This window comes from Etheostoma spectabile, chromosome 23 (assembly GCF_008692095.1).
Source record: "Etheostoma spectabile isolate EspeVRDwgs_2016 chromosome 23, UIUC_Espe_1.0, whole genome shotgun sequence".
Classification (NCBI taxonomy): domain Eukaryota; kingdom Metazoa; phylum Chordata; class Actinopteri; order Perciformes; family Percidae; genus Etheostoma; species Etheostoma spectabile.
The window spans coordinates 3,175,359-3,192,957 of NC_045755.1; the positions used below are offsets into that span (position 1 = coordinate 3,175,359).

Sequence of the window (17,599 nt, forward strand, 5' to 3'; positions counted from 1 at the left end):
AAGTTTTGTATTTTGCACTTTTTTGGCTTTTTTTCTATGCACTTTTCAAAAGGAAATAAGAAAGACAAACATACATATCTGTAGAAACAACTTCATAAAATATCCATTTTCTGAGTGTTTTTTCTTTGGATTTTATTCTGAATTAAGTTGAGACATGTGGCTGTGGTACTGGTTTTGTGTGTAGAACATGTAATATGCTTACAGTAGTGTTTTTAATCATTTTACAGATGCTTTACTTGGACAGAAATAGAAATTCTCCATTCTAACTTCTCTAGCTCTGTGTCAGTAAGGCCTAGAGTCACACTGACACTAGGAAAAAAAAATTGAGAGTTTTAACTTCCCAATGACCTCAGGCACATCCCAGAGGGCCAACGTATATGGGAACTGTATCACATTTGGTAAAACATTTAGGTGAGAAAAGCACGTATTTCAAGTGTGTTTAAAGAGGCTATAAAACCTACTTCCAAGTGAACATAGTATATGTGTTTATTCCATTTTATACTTTGTTTTGATATGTTTTTCTGTGCTGCCCTGCTTTATATTTATTCATGAAGGATTTTCATATTCATTTCCCCTCCTGCCAGATTCACACTGGCGACCTTCCAGTTACAGGGCAGCCTCTCTAACCTCCAGGCAACTGTGTCGCTGTCAAGTGAGCTGTGAGGAACAGAAACATTTCCTTATAGGCCCAAAATGCTTCAATAGAGACAATATGAAAATATTTCCCCCTCTTGACCTGGCTCATGCTCGTACAGTACGTTTAAGTGTTACAGCCGATGTGTGGATGAGAGAGAGAAAGAAAAATTTAAATGGAGAGAGCTGTCCATGGTGCTGAAATGAGAGCACAGCACGTGGCCTGGTGCGTTACTATGGCTACAGCGGTCGGTAGCCCTAAAATAACCATACACACACACACACACACACACACAAAGTAACCTTATTATGGAGAAAAAATGGCAATCTGTTGCGGTTCCTGACAATGCAGCAGATGTATTGATAAAGATGGAGCAATGTGTATTTTGTCACCCCTGCTCTTTAACTTCCTGAGGGGAGGACAGTTTGAACAAAATCACAGTCCTCAATATAGACAGTGGCTGAGCAACAAGTAATCAGCTGCTGTTTTTATTGTTTTATCCTTCCGTGCACCGTGTAGAAAATAAAAAAGACTTTTTCCCCATTCGCAATATTTTCCGTCTTGTGCATTTTTCTTTCCTTGTATTATACTGAGTGCTTTGTGTTTCGAGACTGACTGTAGAGAAGTTGGCTTCACGTAGGCTTGTCCTTTGTGAAGTGCTTTGACACAGGGTTTGTGATTGACTGACACACACATCAATTTGCACAGTGTGAAACAAAGCTTCACTAGGGCACTTTGCATACGTGGCGCTACAAATAACAAAAGGCACAATAGCTGAAAATGATGATCCACAAGTCTGGAGACCAAGACGTCTTAAAGAAACTCATCAAATCTCCACCCTTACGTGGAAAAGGGATGAGTAACGTTCTCTACTCTTTTAATGACAGATGTCAAGGCTCTTTTCTCTCTAAGTAAGGAACCCCGCCTGGAGCTGTGTAGTAGGTGTTTTTACAGGACAGCTTACGTGTGTATAGTCTTTCCAATATTATATTATTATAGAAAGACCAAACTGGGAAACAAGAACTTCTACAGTAGACACTGCAGTCGTGTTGTTCCAAGCAATGGTTTGACATTTTGGGAAACACGTTTTTATCGCTTTCTCGCCAGGAGTTAGATGAGAGGATCAGCCCCACTATCATATCTGCCTGTTGAATACATGTGGCTACAGCCAGTTTCTTGTTAGCTTAGTGTAAAGACTGGAAACAGGGGGAAACAGCTAGCCTGGCTCTGTCCAAACAAAACATCGACCAGCCATTTTAAAGCTCACTAATTAAAGGAGAATTCCGGTTGATTCCAACACGTAGCTCTGTTGTTTGTAAATGTGGAGTTCTGTCAGTAGAGAGAAAAATGAAACCAATCGGTGCTACCTGCACAGTGTTATCCTCCTGCTAGAGTTAGCACACAACAGGCTCAAACAGGGCAAGTTTTAAACGGGTTTTTAGCCTCTAAACATGTTCAAAATGTACTTAAAAGTGCCTACCCATGTGCAGTGATTCCTTCTGTGTGAACACAGTGAATCTGACTGCTGTAGATGCAGAAATGCATCAAAGTTGTACTAATTCAGCTGTGTTTATTTCCTGTGTTGATACTCCAAGGAATGCTTTGTGACGGTCTACAAACTACAACACAGAAAAGAGATACAAATATATTTTCATAAATAAGCATATGCTTATTTTTAAAAATAAGTGCTGTAGTACAACTAGTAGGAGACAAGTTATAATTGAGGAGACACTACTTTATTCAATCATTAAATTGATAGCCTACATATTTTTGTTTTTATCTGATTCATAGCCGGAATGAGCTTCTTCCTGAATCCTTCCCTGGTTGAGGACAAGACTTCAGGAAGTCACTGCACTCTGCCCAAAAACTAACCCAACATATAACCCTCTGTATGACCCAAGCGGTAGTCTTTATCATGCTGCCGGGGGCTCCGCAAGATGACCCTCATTTTTGTTTGGACGTCCCTAACCTTCCGCTTGCTTTGTGTCGGCATTTTAAACTCCGGTCAATTTAAGAAACATCCTCCTAGCTAGAACCAACAATCAAATTCTATTGATTTTGTTTTTTTCTCTCATCAAACACTCGATAACCATTTTAATTCCAGAGCCCGCCTAACCTTATTTACATGTTCCGCCAAAACAAGGCTATTTTGCAGAGGCACCTCCTAAGACAATTGTGATTGGTTTAAACACATGCCGGTCAACCAGAGCATGTTTTTCTCCCATTCCAGAATGCTTTAGTTTTTGAGGTTGCCTCTTGGGTAGTTTCACATTGCTAGACCTTTCTCCACAGCGCTGTGGAGGAGGGTCTGGCTAGTCCACAAAGCATTCCGGGATGGGAGGTCTGACGATGCGAGACCACCCAAGAGGCAACCTCCAGGTCTAAAAAAAATAAAACCAATGGCCACTTGAGGCTGGCTCCCAAAGCCAGCTAGGAGGCCACCAAGGTCAAGACCCCAGTAATCATTTCATCATTTTGCATCTGAATGACGTAAAACTGCTCGAAACAGAAAGCTATCAATGAGACAGACATCGGTGTGAAATAGTCTTGAATTCAAAATGTTAAAGTTGAAGTAAAGAATTAGGCTGTCATCAACAAAATGTAAAGTAACAATAATAAAAGTACTCCTTGTGCAGAATGGAGATATTCTGCTGCTTTTACCACTCGCAAATACCAGTGTATACATGTAAGAGCATTTTAATGGTTTTAGACACGTTGTACTGTATATTAGTGGGTAGATTAGTAGTGTAGTGGGCTACTGCTGCATCATAGGTTTTTGTGTGTCAAATAAATGTAGTGCAGTAAAAGCCCAATACTTCATTCTGACAGAGTAAAGTAGAAGTCTAAAGTAGCAAAATGGAAAGTACCTCAAAACTGTACTTTAGCTACTTGAGTAAATGTACTCTGTTGCTTTACACCACTGAATGTGACAAATTGTGCATCTTTAAAGTATAGTAAGTATATAGATATGTGAATATATATATATACACAGTGTGTGTATATATAGTTGTAGTCTTGTAATGCCGCACAGCGTCCTGCTATGCCATGAACTACTACAAAGAACTGCTACAAACTACTATTTTTTTCTATTTTTGTTATTGCCACTCTTCACTCTAACCCCAACCGGCCCGTCAGACACCGCCTACCAAGAGCCTGGGTCTGACCGAGGTTTCTGCCTAAAAGGAAGTTTTTCCTCGCCACTGTCGCCCTGTTGCTTGCTCTGGAGGAGACTACTAGAACTGTTGGGTCCTTGTAAATTCTGGAGTGTGGTCTATCTGTATAGTGTCTTGAGATAACTCTTGTTATGAATTGATACTATAAATAAAATTGAATTGAAATTAGAAGGACCTCACTCATATCTGTGGCCCGGTCCACAGAAGAATGAAACATATTTACAGCCTAGTACAAAAAGAATTTCTGGTCTCTAAAGCTAATTTCCCCCTTCATGACAACTGTACGGGGGTTGAATTTATTTATAACTTACCCATTTTAATTATATTCAGCTCAAAGTTATGCATAATTAAGGGGGTGTCGCTTTGGGTGACAGGTGGGCTGCCGTCACAGGAGGTGAGCCGACTGGAGGCTTCATTCGGCCCGCATCCGCTCCGTCCACTCTCTCACCTCTTCACCCGTTTTTAGATCAGGAGATGTCAGGCACTGCCAAGATGGCGACGGCCGGACCTACCGGGAGCCGCCGGCTTTGAGCTTCATTTTGGCTCCTCAGAAACCTATGGGTGACGTCACGGAGCCTCCATATTTTACACAGCATTTCCTTTATTTCTTTAATTAAAGAAATGAAATATAAATGCCAATTACTGAGTTTTAAAGGTGCTGGTAGGCAGATCATGTTAACTTTGGAGAGAGCTGCTGCCCGTTTCCAGTGTTAAGCTAAACTAATCTAACTGTTCCAGTCGAGTAGGAATGAGGACCCAAAAGCAGAGATGAGGGAGGCAGGCGGGAGCAGGTACACAATCATTTATTAACAAAAAAATCCAAGAAAAACACAGGGAAGTCCAAGAAAAACACAGGGAGCAAAACCAAACAGCCAAATCCGAAAGAAATCCAAAAAGGGTCCAGGGCAAAAGATGAGACGAAAAACAGGGAACAACAGCAGGGAGAACTCACGGGTAACAGGAACAGGAATAAACGGCAAACACTCAGTCAGGAGGCGGCGCGGACGGGAACACAAACACAAGAACGATCTAACAAGAGACAAAGGGAACACAGACGTTAAATATAAGAAGTAACAAGGTAACAAAGTACAGGTGATACGTCAGGGGAATCACATTAGGGCGGGACAGGACAATCAGACAGGCAAAAGTAAAGCTTGGCAAGCCGAGACAGAACAGGAAACCAGACTATCAACATATACAGGAAACAGAACATGCCGACACTCACAAGGGGACACAAGACAGACTACCACACACAATCGGGAAGGAAACTAAGACACAACCACTAGGAGACAAGACAGAACCCTAAAAACCCAGAAACCACCCATACCATCACCCTAACTGTCTGTTGGATGTCATCTCCTGGGCAGATCTGAGAGTAATACCAATCTTCTTTCTCTTTTTATTAATTGTTTGCAAACTGACAGCTGGCAAATCTTTTTATCCAAATGTGTGAACATTACATTTATAGTCATGCTGTTGTCTGAATCGTGTTGTGGTGGAGGAACCTTCTCTTTTTATGTTCATTTTATGACAGCTCTGAGATGCATCCATGTGAAGCAAGCTTTGGAAGTTTCCGCACGGCTGCTTGACTTTGCCTGGATAAACAGAAGAAAGCTGCACAGGACGAGATGTGAAAATACACCTGAATCAATACAGCTGAATCACCCAAGATGTTCTAGAGTCTCCACTGTTTTACTTCTGTTGGTCCTTGGTGGGAAATATCTACCCAGAGTAAACTGGACCCACTGTCTATAGATGTCCCTCTTCACCTCATCCATGTGGAGTTTCAGTGACTGACGTCACAAAAACACAATATTGGGCAAACAAGTTCCTTTTAAACTTTCAAAATTGTGCAGATATATCTAAGATAAGATAAGATAAGCCTTTATTGTAGTGTCAAATCACAACAGGAGTTATCTCAGGACACTTTACAGATAGAGTAGATCTAGACCACACTCTATAATCATTTGTTTTTCCAAAATAATTGTTTTCCAGGATCATGGACCAATATTGGGAGCTTCATGCGAGTTGCTACAGCAATCAGCGAGTCTTCGTCCATCCACAGCGAGGGCCTGTATAATCTGACCAAGGACATGTCCAGCATGGGACTGGACCCCATGTCCCACAGCATCCTGGAGCCTGCTCCTTATAAAGAACAATCCTGGGCTGAGGAATCAGAAACTTTGTTACAGGTAAAAAGAAAAAAAGGGCCACAGAAATGTGTGTAGGTAAAAAAACAAAACACCAACACTAACAACAACGTAATAATGTACTTTTGGGAACCAGTTTGAGGATAAAGCCTGCTCATACACGCTAGTGGTATCTTGCAAAAACAACTTAATCATGTAATATTTCCTGCATGGGTACTGTGTTGCATAGCATTGCATCACTTTATGATTTAGCACAAAATAAAAAAGAAACTCTTCATGACTTCTAATCTTTTTATGGTGATGATGGAGGAAGCTGTTCTCATTTAGTTTTCAAGACGTTTATTCTTGTAGTCTTTCAGAATAAAAGTTGAAATTGAGTGATCTGGGAGAATAACCGACTCCAACCTGAGTTTGAGGAAAAAGCGTTAACACGTGAGTTCAAGGTTAATGTTAGTTTAGGGGAAAGACTTAAGGATTTAGGCTGATATTAGAATGGTAATGGTAATGCCTGGGGTTAGCAGTGCCTCAGAAGGTATCTTTCTCTGTGTGTGTGTGTGTGTGTGTGTGTGTGTGTGTGTGTGTGTGTGTGTGTGTGTGTGTGTCATTGAGTGTAAAATGATATATTGTAAAATGCTCCTTGGAGGAAAACAGAAATATAATCCTGGGACAACAGCAATGCTCCAAATGCATGTTATATTGCTTCCGTGCTAACGGTGTAGCTATTAGAAAAACACAGGTCTCTCTCAAAGTGACATCAGTGGGCTGTCTAAACCAAGGCTGCTTCCTCTCTCCACACTGCAAAAAATATCCACCATAACCTCTCTTTTTAAAGAGCATAAGACACATTTTTTTAATCATAAAATAGGAAATAACGCTGTTGGGAAGGGTAAAATAATTTCACAATTTATTGCAAACCAAGTTGTTGTTTTTTTACTATCATATAACATTTGAGATATTTCAGAAACAGGCAAAACTTCTAAAAACCAGTGAAACCACACTAGAAAGTATTTGGCAACACCATCTTTAGTAAATGGTAAGTTGAAAGTTAATGAAATGTTGGTTAATAGTTATTTTACTGTCAACAAACAATACGATAAGGATTTATAATGTTTACTAATGATCAATAATGCTATAATAAATGTTACTGTATTACTAGTTTAGTGTATTCTAAAATAATTGGTTTATAAATGTAGGTACTTTCTCAATGGTTTATCATTGTTTTGTAAACCATTATTAACATTATTTGGATGGCTAGTAGTATTAAGTTGCAACTAATCCCTTTAATAATTATTCCATGGATAAGAAATGGTTTATAAAGCATCAAGTAGCCTAACAAAACTCACTCTTTGTTCGGGGATCTATAAACATGATGATTATTTGATCATTGTGAGCTGATAATAGCTTTTAGTATTTACCAAACATTTACAAAGTAATAAAATCACCAGTTTCAACTTTATAATCAAGCATCCAAATAATGTTTATTGACGGTTTACTAACAATGAGCTTTACAAATCATTAATCATTAACTGAACAAATGAAAACTTACTATAATATATATAATGTCATGTGTCCAAAAATAGACTGTTAAAATCACATACATTATGGTATTACTAATCACTAGTAAAAATGAATTATAATGTCATTGTTAAATAACTTAAGTAACGTTGAATCAATTATCAATTCACCATTCATTAGTAATGGTTATTATTAAGTGGTAGGCTACTAATTATTTAAATTTCCATCAAACGACATTTTAGGGACTCAGCATCAAGACCAAATAACATATTGAAGACAGACATTTTTTACAGTGTGGGATTCTCCGTGCCAAAAGCGCCGGCGGCGCGCAGGCAGCCTCCAGATCACACAGTGGGATAGATGGTTATCACCAGCATGCGATCAGGCTGCTGAGTCTAAATGCGCAGCTTTATACAGCGGACACAGCTTTCTTTGACAAAACAATAATCCCTGGTGTGGATGAGCCGTTGCCGCTGTTGGACTGTGGACTAACTGGAGTGACCTCCGGTGTCATTTTGGGATGATGGGGATGAAGGTGTTGATGATAAATAGGGCTGTTTTTTTCTGCGAAAACCGCCAACTTTCACTCTTCTTCTTCTTCATCATCTTCTTCTTTTTCTTATTCTACTTCTCTGTGTGTCTTTAAAGCGCAACAGCATGCAGATAACCCCGAGTGAAGACAAAATCCCAGTAAGTACACCAGTATCCATCCGCCAACACTCTGTTTTCTTGTCTTTGCCTTGAGTTTAATTAGCTACACCTGTGACCAATCTGTGTCAACGACCCACTGTAATAGTTGCAATACTCGTTTTACAGTTTGGTTGCAAACTCAGCACACTTAAACCAGTGTTTAGAATCTGTTTCTGTTAATACTATTGTGTTGGAGACAATTTGACACACGTAATAAAACATGACAACACGTTAAAATGTTTTATGGTAGCAGCAGAAAGGTGAGGTTCTGTAAAAGATTTCGTTTTTTTTTTCTTCCTTCTGGCCACCCTTCAGGAACGTTTGTTAACCTTTAACCAACACGACTATCTGGGAACCTTCTTGAAGCTAGCTAGGCAAAACCAAATGGTAGCCTAATTCTTCCTGTACTGTACGTTGTTCTTTATAAAGACGCAAACAGGAACCCTTTGGTAAACTTCCAGAAGTTTGAGGGTAGCAGCCATTGCGTGTAGGCCTACTTTAGCTTAGCTTACATCACGTATATCTGCGGGTGAGAACTCTTACAACTTCCAATGGATAATATTATTTTACTTGGCAGTATACTGCTGCTATGTTTTCAAGATATTCAAAATCTGACAATTGTTTTTATTTCTTGCCATCTTTTGACACGAGGAACCGTTATTGTCTGTTCAGTTTGTTGTTTAAAGAACTTGCACACCCCAGGTGTGAGCTGATTAGACCTCATTTGGGCGGAGCGATGCTGGGAATAATGTGTCACCAAACTCCATAGGTGTGTCTGAAATCACTCCCAGGTTCACTCATTTATTATTTACCGTAATAAACACTCGGTTGAGGACTCTATAACGAGTGGTATTAATCATACATGTAAGATTTTTTGTTTAAAAAAAAAGGATAATGCTTTTTTAATTGTGGAAATTGTTCGGGGTGTTTCTACACTGATAAAACAGACATTAAAATTAAAATGGCAAAAATTAAATGTAGTCAATATGGATTTTTGGACACAGCCTATGGAAAAAAAATGAAATTGATAAAGGAAGGGCTGCAACTAATGACTATTTTTATTGTTGATTCAATATGTCGTTTAATTTTCTAGATTAATCAATTAGTGGTTTTGTCTCTACAATGTCAAAACATGGTAAACAAAATGGTAATGAGTGTTTCCCAAAGCCCAAGATTACATCCTCAAATGTCTTTTGTCCACAACTCAACGATATTCAGTCTTTTTTTTGTCACAGAGCAGTGAAGAAACTAAAAAAATTCACATTTACAAAGCTAGAATCAGAGAATTTTTACTTTTTTCATGAAAAGTTACTTAAACCGATTTAAACGATTATTAGAATAGATGAATTGCCAAACACTTCCCCCAGAAGCTTTTTTCCCTTGGTCGAACATTGGGCAAGTTAGCGCTATTAGCTGAATGGCTTAGTGCAGGTGCTAATGGAACCAAATGTGTATCTTGTAAATTGCCTCACTAATAATTCCCGGAATAGTACCACACTTCTACAGTAGTACAAATAGGTTCTGTGCTCATAAAACAAGGCATTGGAAAGTTTGTAAGTACACCTAGAGTTTATTTAAATAGCGCTTGCCTGGTGGCTTCCTCTCTTTGCTAAAAGTTCTGCTAGCTAGCTAACTCTCCGATTCTCCGCCATCAGTTTTAGCTCTTTGTCCGTGTATTCAGCATTGAATAGGTAGGGCGACCTTCGAAATTGAGCCACTCAGATAGATGTAGCAATAGATTCTCTGTGCAGGATCTCGCGAGATCATGAGCAGGACATCTATTACTACCAGAAAAGTAGGAGCAAGAAGCTAGAGAACAGAAGAGATTAACAAAATGGCAGAGTTTGAGGTTAACATTGAATGAGATAGACGATGATTGACAATGAGTGGCTCAGTTTTGAAGGTTGCTATACTCATTTGAGCCTGAATACACGGACAAGGAGCTAAAACTAATGGAGGAGAATCTGAGAGCTAGCTAGCAGCAGAGAGTAGAAGCCACAAGGCAAGTTCCATTTAAATAAACTCCTGGTGTTCTTACAAACTTTCCAATGCCTCTTTTTATGGGTACGTAACCTATTTGTACTACTGTAGAAGTTTGGTACCATTCCAGGAATTATAAGTGGGGTATTTTACAAGATGCACATTTGGTGCCATTAGCGCCTGCACTAAGGCATTCAGCTAATAGCCCAATGTCTCCTAATGTTTGACCAAGGGAACAAAGTTTCTGGGAGGAGTGTTTGGGTCAACAGTCAAGGTCCAAAGGACCCTAGGGTGAAATTACTCCGAACTATCCCTTTAATAGTTGACAACTAACAATGTATGCACTGAAGATATCAATCAAGCACAGTCTGTGCAGATGAGGTCTGCCCACGACTAAATAAATTCTCCCACTAATATGGTTTTATCGATTATCAAGGAGTTGATTTAATCAACAGATCTGTTAAAAGAATTATGCAAAAGCACCACTTTTTATCTTGTGTTTCAATAGGGCTGGGCGATGTGGAGAAAATCGGATATCACAATATTTTTGACCAAATACCTCGATGTTGATGTTGTGACGATATTGTAGGGTTGACAATTGGTGCTTTAACAAAATGTCTTTACAATTAGATTTCATATAAATGATCACCAGTAATGTGGATATAATGACTAAGTAGGTAAAGACAAATAATACACAGCTAGAACAGTCTGTTAAATTCAGAAAAGGACATCACTTTCAGCCCAGTCTTGTGCCAGTTTGTGAAATGGTGACATTATTTAATCTATTGATTCGTGTACAGGGACACGATTTTCTCATTTTTTTTCTCTCATAGTTTCATAGAAGCATAGTTTGTGATAACAGCATGTTGTCACTTCACTGTAATGCACCCTTTAAAACCAGCAGAAGATAACACTTAAGCCATTTACGATATTTACATATTACAATATCTAAAATCTAAGACGATATATGGTCTTCAATCACAATATCAATATAACATCAACATATTGCCCAGTTTACCTGAGATGTGCTCATAAGGTTCATTGTAATAGGTCATTTTAGTCGACTAAGACCAAAACGACCCATTTGTCGACTAAACGACTAAAAGGGGGCACCCCGAGTGCACGCCTTTAGATTAGTCTAAATAAATTAAAAGATCTGTGTAGGAGGACCAAGGGTGCCTGCGGGGCTTTTAAATATTTGAGCTAATCTGGCATTGGAACCAACAAAGCATGTGGCCATATTTCAATGACATCCAGATCCAAACTAAACTTCCCGTTGACTGACAGCCAGGACCAGTAAGTGAATCCTGTAAGCTCCATTTTCTAATGTTTTAGACATGTAGTGAATACCAAGCAGTCCAGCACTATGAAATCAGAATTGAAAATCAAAGTTGGCCCACTCAGTAAGAGCCCAAACTGCTTTTTGGCTACAGGGAAATGGTGAAGCATTTAAAAAGTGCACACAAACAATTTAGGCCCACAGGATCATTCAACTGACACTGTCATGGTGATCCCTGATACCCAGTATGAAAGGCTTGAAGTTGCCACAGATTCATATGTAGCTACCATGCCATAGTGTGAGATTACAGCAGCTTGTTTGCTAGCTAGGTTATAAAATATTATTAGTGTCTATAACTGATATTTTACACTACCAATGGATTCAATGACAATGTGAAGGGCGTTGCTCATAGTGATGAACCGTAACAAAATAGGTTAGAAATTAAGCTAATACGGTCTTATTTGTGGGATACCTAAGCTTGACAATTCATGTGTGACATGGGCCAAATATTGCAATGTCACGTACATAAATTAGATTGAAAAATAATATCCATTTAATTGATGTAAGTGGCGTTGCATTATTTAGTGTTTCAACAAAAATCCAATATAGCCATATAGCTGTGACACACACACGTAGACACTAAGGGAATAGAGTAGAATTTAACCTAGCATAAATGCACAACACCATATTTTAAAACCTGTCCTGCTGATAAATTAAAAAGATCTCTCATGCCCAGAGCCTATAGTGTTACCTCTTGTGTCCTCCATGTTTAGTCTCCCTCTCTACTTTCCCTATTCTAAATAAAGAATAAAACTGCCAAAGGTGAGCTGGCTGCCCACTCTACTGCTGAAGGTTCTCACTTCAGTGTTTTTGAGAACCTGCCAAAAGCCACTTCTGTTTGCTTGTGCTGACAGTGCAGTAGATGCTTAAGTTCATTCAAACGGTTATTACATAACCCCTCTGCTGCGTAAAGGTTTTGTGTATGCTGTCCTTAAACAGTGTGTATTTGTTAAAGGGAGTGGGATGCCTTGCAATGATTATTGTAAAGAAATGAGAGTATGACGGAGATAATGGTTTCCTCAATCAAAGTGCAGTTTCAATGGTTTGTGCTATAGTGCTACTGCTATTGTTTGTAAAGTACAGCCATGTATTTCTACTTTATATTTTACATTCATTTTTGATTTCTCTTGGCTCCCTTCAGGCCGTGGATTCACTTTCAAGCCCTAGGGGCAGTGCAGAAGGCTTTTACTTCTCCGATGGCCAACGAAAAGTTGACTACGTTCTGGTCTTTCATCATCGACGGCCCGCCTCCATACGATCTCGTGCCAGTGCCTCAGTTTCACATGACAGGTTATCCATTGTTTCCAATGGCAACTTTGCACCTTCTGTGAGCTCAGATCCAACAGCAGGAAGAGGCCACATACCGAGAGTGGGGTCTGGGTGTGTCGGCGAAGTGTTCATGGAGCTTGGTGGTGCAGGAGGGAATGAGCTAACAGAGCCTGCTGACCATGAGATGCATCTAATCAGACAGGAATTTGAGGCTAACCTGCTGGAGGCTGGTCTGGAGATAGAGAGAGACAGAGAGGTGAGTGTGACTGGATCAACACATCTTTTACTTTCCAAGTTATATTACTGTGTGCTAATGCATTTGAGAGTGACGATTTTGGTGAGAACTCTTCTTTTGACGGATTAATATCCTTGTGGAAAACTGCTGACCAGCAACCCTAGTCTGAAACCAGTTGTATGGAAGCTAGGAACATTTAATGTATAAATGTAAAATTATAAAAGTACCATTGTACTCAAGGATGAAGGTTTTTATTGTCATTAAAAAATAAATATAAACAAATCTCTTAAAATCAAGGACATTGGTTAATAGTTGACAGTTAAACCTCCTTTTAAAGGTTAAAGTATTATTAAAATTATTTTTGTATTAGATAGTGTAGACAGACCGGAAAGGGGATGACACAAAGTGAAGGACTGCCGTTCGAATTTGAACCCGGTCCACTGCCAAGACTGCCTCCAATGGATAAACACTCTACTCAGTGATCTAGAGATCTCCCCGAGTCTGCGATTCAAATACCAATACAATTTTTTGTCAAATGCAGCAAATATCGCTGAACGAAAATCCTGTGTTCTTACACAGGATACCCTGGCTCTATAAATGGGAAACAAACTAAGGTTCGAACCAAGTCACGCAGCACTATAACGTTTGTGCTCGTGCACAGGAATGGAAAGACCATGGATGTATAAAGAGAAAGGCCGTAGGAGCAAGAGTGATGCCAATGCAGACTCCAACTTTTTTTTGCCGACTGGTATTTGGAAAAAGCATTGTTCTTTATTAAAGTTGAACAATTATGGTTAATCCTTTTGGTCACAATACCTGCAGAAGTAATCAGGATAACTTCAGACAGTAACCAGCAGGCTTTGGTTTGATATACAGACTAGATGCTACAGTTTTTACCGACTTTACAGGATTTTAAAGATAAACCCTAACACAGGATCTGATGTAACTCTGTCTTGAGCTATTTAAGGTGAGCGCCTACATAGGCACCTGGCTCAGATGGTAGGGGAAATAGGTGGGTGAGACTCAATGCGTTGTCAAGGTTATAAGGTGGCTATTACACCAGCAAGAGCCTAGTGTCACAAGGAGGTTTCTGTTAAACTTTGAAATGTATCTCTTATTTCCATTTTTTCATGCACCATGTTCAGCCTTCCTTCGTCACCTTGCTGCTGTTGGACAAAATAACAGAAAAACTACATAAAAGTGTGTTAGCTTCAGAGCACCCAAATTGTACCGGCACAAACATGGATTCTTATTCAGAGGGTTAAGATGCAATGATAGCATGATTATCGATGCATCATGATGCATCAAAAGCTTTTATTACTATATTATTTTTTCTCACTGTGTCTACTTGCTACTTTTAAAACATAGCGTATGTGTAATACGCCAAGGTTAAAACAAACAGATACATTTACTTCAACTATTTTCTAGTTTTAAAATTTTCGTTTTGTGACTTTTATGCATCAAGCCATAATCTTTCAAGAGAGAACTGCGATTCATCTAAGAATCAACTGTTTTCCCCACCCCTAGTATCTTCAGTACCTATGGTGCAAATCAACAAATTATATCCAACTGCCCTGTCTTAAGTCAAGTCAGAAATGTCTTGTATTCAGGGCAACACAAAAAATGCATAAGTTGGTGGAGGCTGCACCAAACCTGCAAACCTGAGCAATGGAGAAAAAAATCAAGTCACATGAGTCATTCTGCATTGTTCTGCTGTCCAGGAACATTTCGGACAGAAGGACAAAGTAGAGATGGTCCGATACCATTTTTTTGCTTTCCGATACATGAACTGATCCAATACCAATGTGTCATATATTTTATTATGTTTTAACAGCTGAATGCTACTATCCCTGTATGGATATGATATGATTTCTATCTTTGTTGTCGGCTTGGCTCAGGTTAAACTCTTTGTGAAACATGATTAAACACAAACAATGAATGCCACAGAATTTTCTTTTATTATCCAGTTGGACAGTCAGTAATAATGGAAAAAGAACATAAATAAACTACTTTTAATGTAGAATTTCTTTAGTTTTTTTTTTTTTACGTGGTATCGGATTGGTGTATAAACTCCAGTACTTCTCAAAACCGATACCAGCGTTTTAGGCAGTATCGGAGACGATACATATACTGGTATCGAAACATCTCTAGGACAAAGGAAAGCTTTAACCACCAATGTTTACAGACAATAGTGTGGATCTGTAAGAGTGGTGATTGTCAGACCATGCATGCCCAAAATATAAATATTTAACAAGCCATTTTACAGGACTAGAATTGACCAAAGTTGATAAGCTTAGGAGATTTGATCAGAGCTCTTACTAACTAACCCTAACCCTATGTTTTTATTGTATCTTCTCATAAGATGTAATTACTTACACGCACATAATGGAATACAGTTTGGTTTCAGTTCTGAGCTCTGTTCATGTTCTTCTGAAAAATTCACATTTATAGTGTTTGTTTTTAATTTCTTTTATACAGTATATGACCTACACTGCTAAATGGCAGTATACTGAATATAACTCACCTTTGGTACAATTTAAACTGTTTTTTTGGAATCCACACGACCGCCTGGCGATTTCATGTGAGCTGGCAGGCGTAAATTGTAGTTGCTGTATCCAACACAGCTGCTGTGGCGACCTCTTTGTGTTGATTCGCTAATTTAGCCTGAAACTGGTCATTTTGTTTTGGCATGTACAAATTGCTTCGATGTGATTGTGTTACGTAGCAACCTGTGTGTGTGTGTAGACAAACAGTCAGTGTGCTCTGTGTTCTTCTAGTGGGGCTGCAGGATCACAGCCACAGAGTTGTACAAATTTAGTTATTGTTAAAGTTCCACTTGTCACCAAATTAACTTCTGCTGCACTTGGGCACTAACACTCTGAGGAATTAGTTGGGAGTGTCTCTCGCTTCAGCTGTTGCAAGCTGCAAGGAATGGTCTTGCCATTTTGTGAGTTGTTATATCCCTAAAACTGAGTATTAGAAATTGGCTCACAATGTTCAGAGAAGAGTTATCTGTATGTTAAATGCAGGATAGAAAGACTTTTACAGTGCCATACCACTGTACAGTATTTGGGTTTGGCATGTGTTATACTTATTTTGCTAAATACGTGTGTGTGTGTGTGTGTGTGTGTGTGTGTGTGTGTGTGTGTGTGTGTGTGTGTGTGTGTGTGTGTGTGTGTGTGTGTGTGTGTGTGTGTGTGTGTGTGTGTGTGTGTGTGTGTGTGTGTGTGTGTGTGTGTGTGTGTGTGTTGGATGGCAGCCAGTTGGCAGTGTGTGCGATCTGCAGGCTAGTATTAATCAGATTGTTGGCCGCGAAGCTAAACCAGGATTAGATTAGCTGACTGACTGAAAGCTCTTTATCCCATCTCATGAATTGAGGGGTAGATCGAATCTGCTGTCGTGTGCAGCCAATATTAAGAGGAAGACTTGCGTTCCGATGTCCCTCATTTAAATGTAGTGGGGTGTACTCTTTCAAAATGATTGACAAAGATAATTACACTCCTTCAATCAGCTAGATGTGGTTTTAGGTAGTGCTGGCAGAGAGAAGGAACACTATCTGATAATAACTGTAGGTTTGCTGCGTACTTAATAACTCATATAGATACAACTAGTCAATGGTAATGCAGTTTGTCAGCGTATACTGTGTGCAGATAGTAAAATAATTTACCTTTTTTAAAAAAAAATATTTAATCTATTTGAATTTGAAAAAGTGGGAAGTAACGAAGTACAAATACTTCGTTACTGTACTCAAGTACATTTATTTATTTTTTTGGCGACTTTTTACTTTTACTCCTTACATTTTAACACAAATATTGGTACTTTCTACTCCTTACATTTTACAAAATTGGCTCTTTACTTTAGTTTTGAACAAAAGCTCGTCTGTCAGGTGGGATTGTGAATAGCGCGGACGCGCACCTCACTCCGCGAGCGGGCGCGCACGGCACACGAACAAAAAGTGAGAGAAAAGAAAAAGAGACTAGCTGTCTGGAGGATAATCAGTTGAGATTGTGTCTGTGCATCTTTGAGAACTGTAAGTCATATAACTGATGTCAGTTCATTTAAGGCTGTTGTTGTATTGGTTCTGGCACATTTAAAAGTTAGCTTGTTTGTGTTCTTCACTTGTTACCTAGGTTACACCTGGCTGTTGATTGGATATAATGGCGATTGTTGAACGTCCTTGCTCATTAAGATAATATAATTAATAGTGGGTTTATTGTTATTATTTACTAGCATATATGATTCCTATGCATTGTGTATCCTTTTACAATGTTATTTGTTTCTTTTATTACCACACACAGCCATAGCAGAGCTACCCCCCCCATGTTTATACTGATGCTTGATTATAATAAAGCATCAACAGAGAGAAGTTGTCTCCGTCCGTGTTTTAACAGACACACCTGGGCCGAAGTTGGAAACCAGAATAAGCTTTAAATCCAGTCCTAATCTAAATTTCAAATAATTTCACTGGAGTTAGTTATTATTTTTGCATCATCAATACCAAATTAAATCTAATTGGATGGGAATATACACAGACCTCTCACAAAATCACACCTGAATTCATATCTTGCAACTGGGTCGTAATCTTTTTAACCTGGAGTCCCAATAAGCTATATG

The 17,599-nt window shown here is 39.0% G+C and overlaps 1 protein-coding gene across 5 annotated transcripts in view; it reads left to right on the top strand.

Moving 5' to 3' along the window:
* ano2b (anoctamin 2b) overlaps positions 1-17,599 on the top strand; it is a 106,172-nt gene that overhangs the window by 5,302 nt on the left and 83,271 nt on the right. For 4 of the 5 annotated variants that reach the window (XM_032505736.1, XM_032505735.1, XM_032505734.1 and 1 more), the window contains exons 2-4: positions 5,803-5,999; positions 8,121-8,162; positions 12,623-13,006. In XM_032505736.1, coding sequence (XP_032361627.1) covers positions 5,803-5,999; positions 8,121-8,162; positions 12,623-13,006 — 623 coding nt within the window. Of the gene's footprint in view, positions 1-5,802; positions 6,000-7,808; positions 8,008-8,120; positions 8,163-12,622; positions 13,007-17,599 lie in introns of those variants that run through there. The other variant, XM_032505738.1, reaches the window with a different exon arrangement.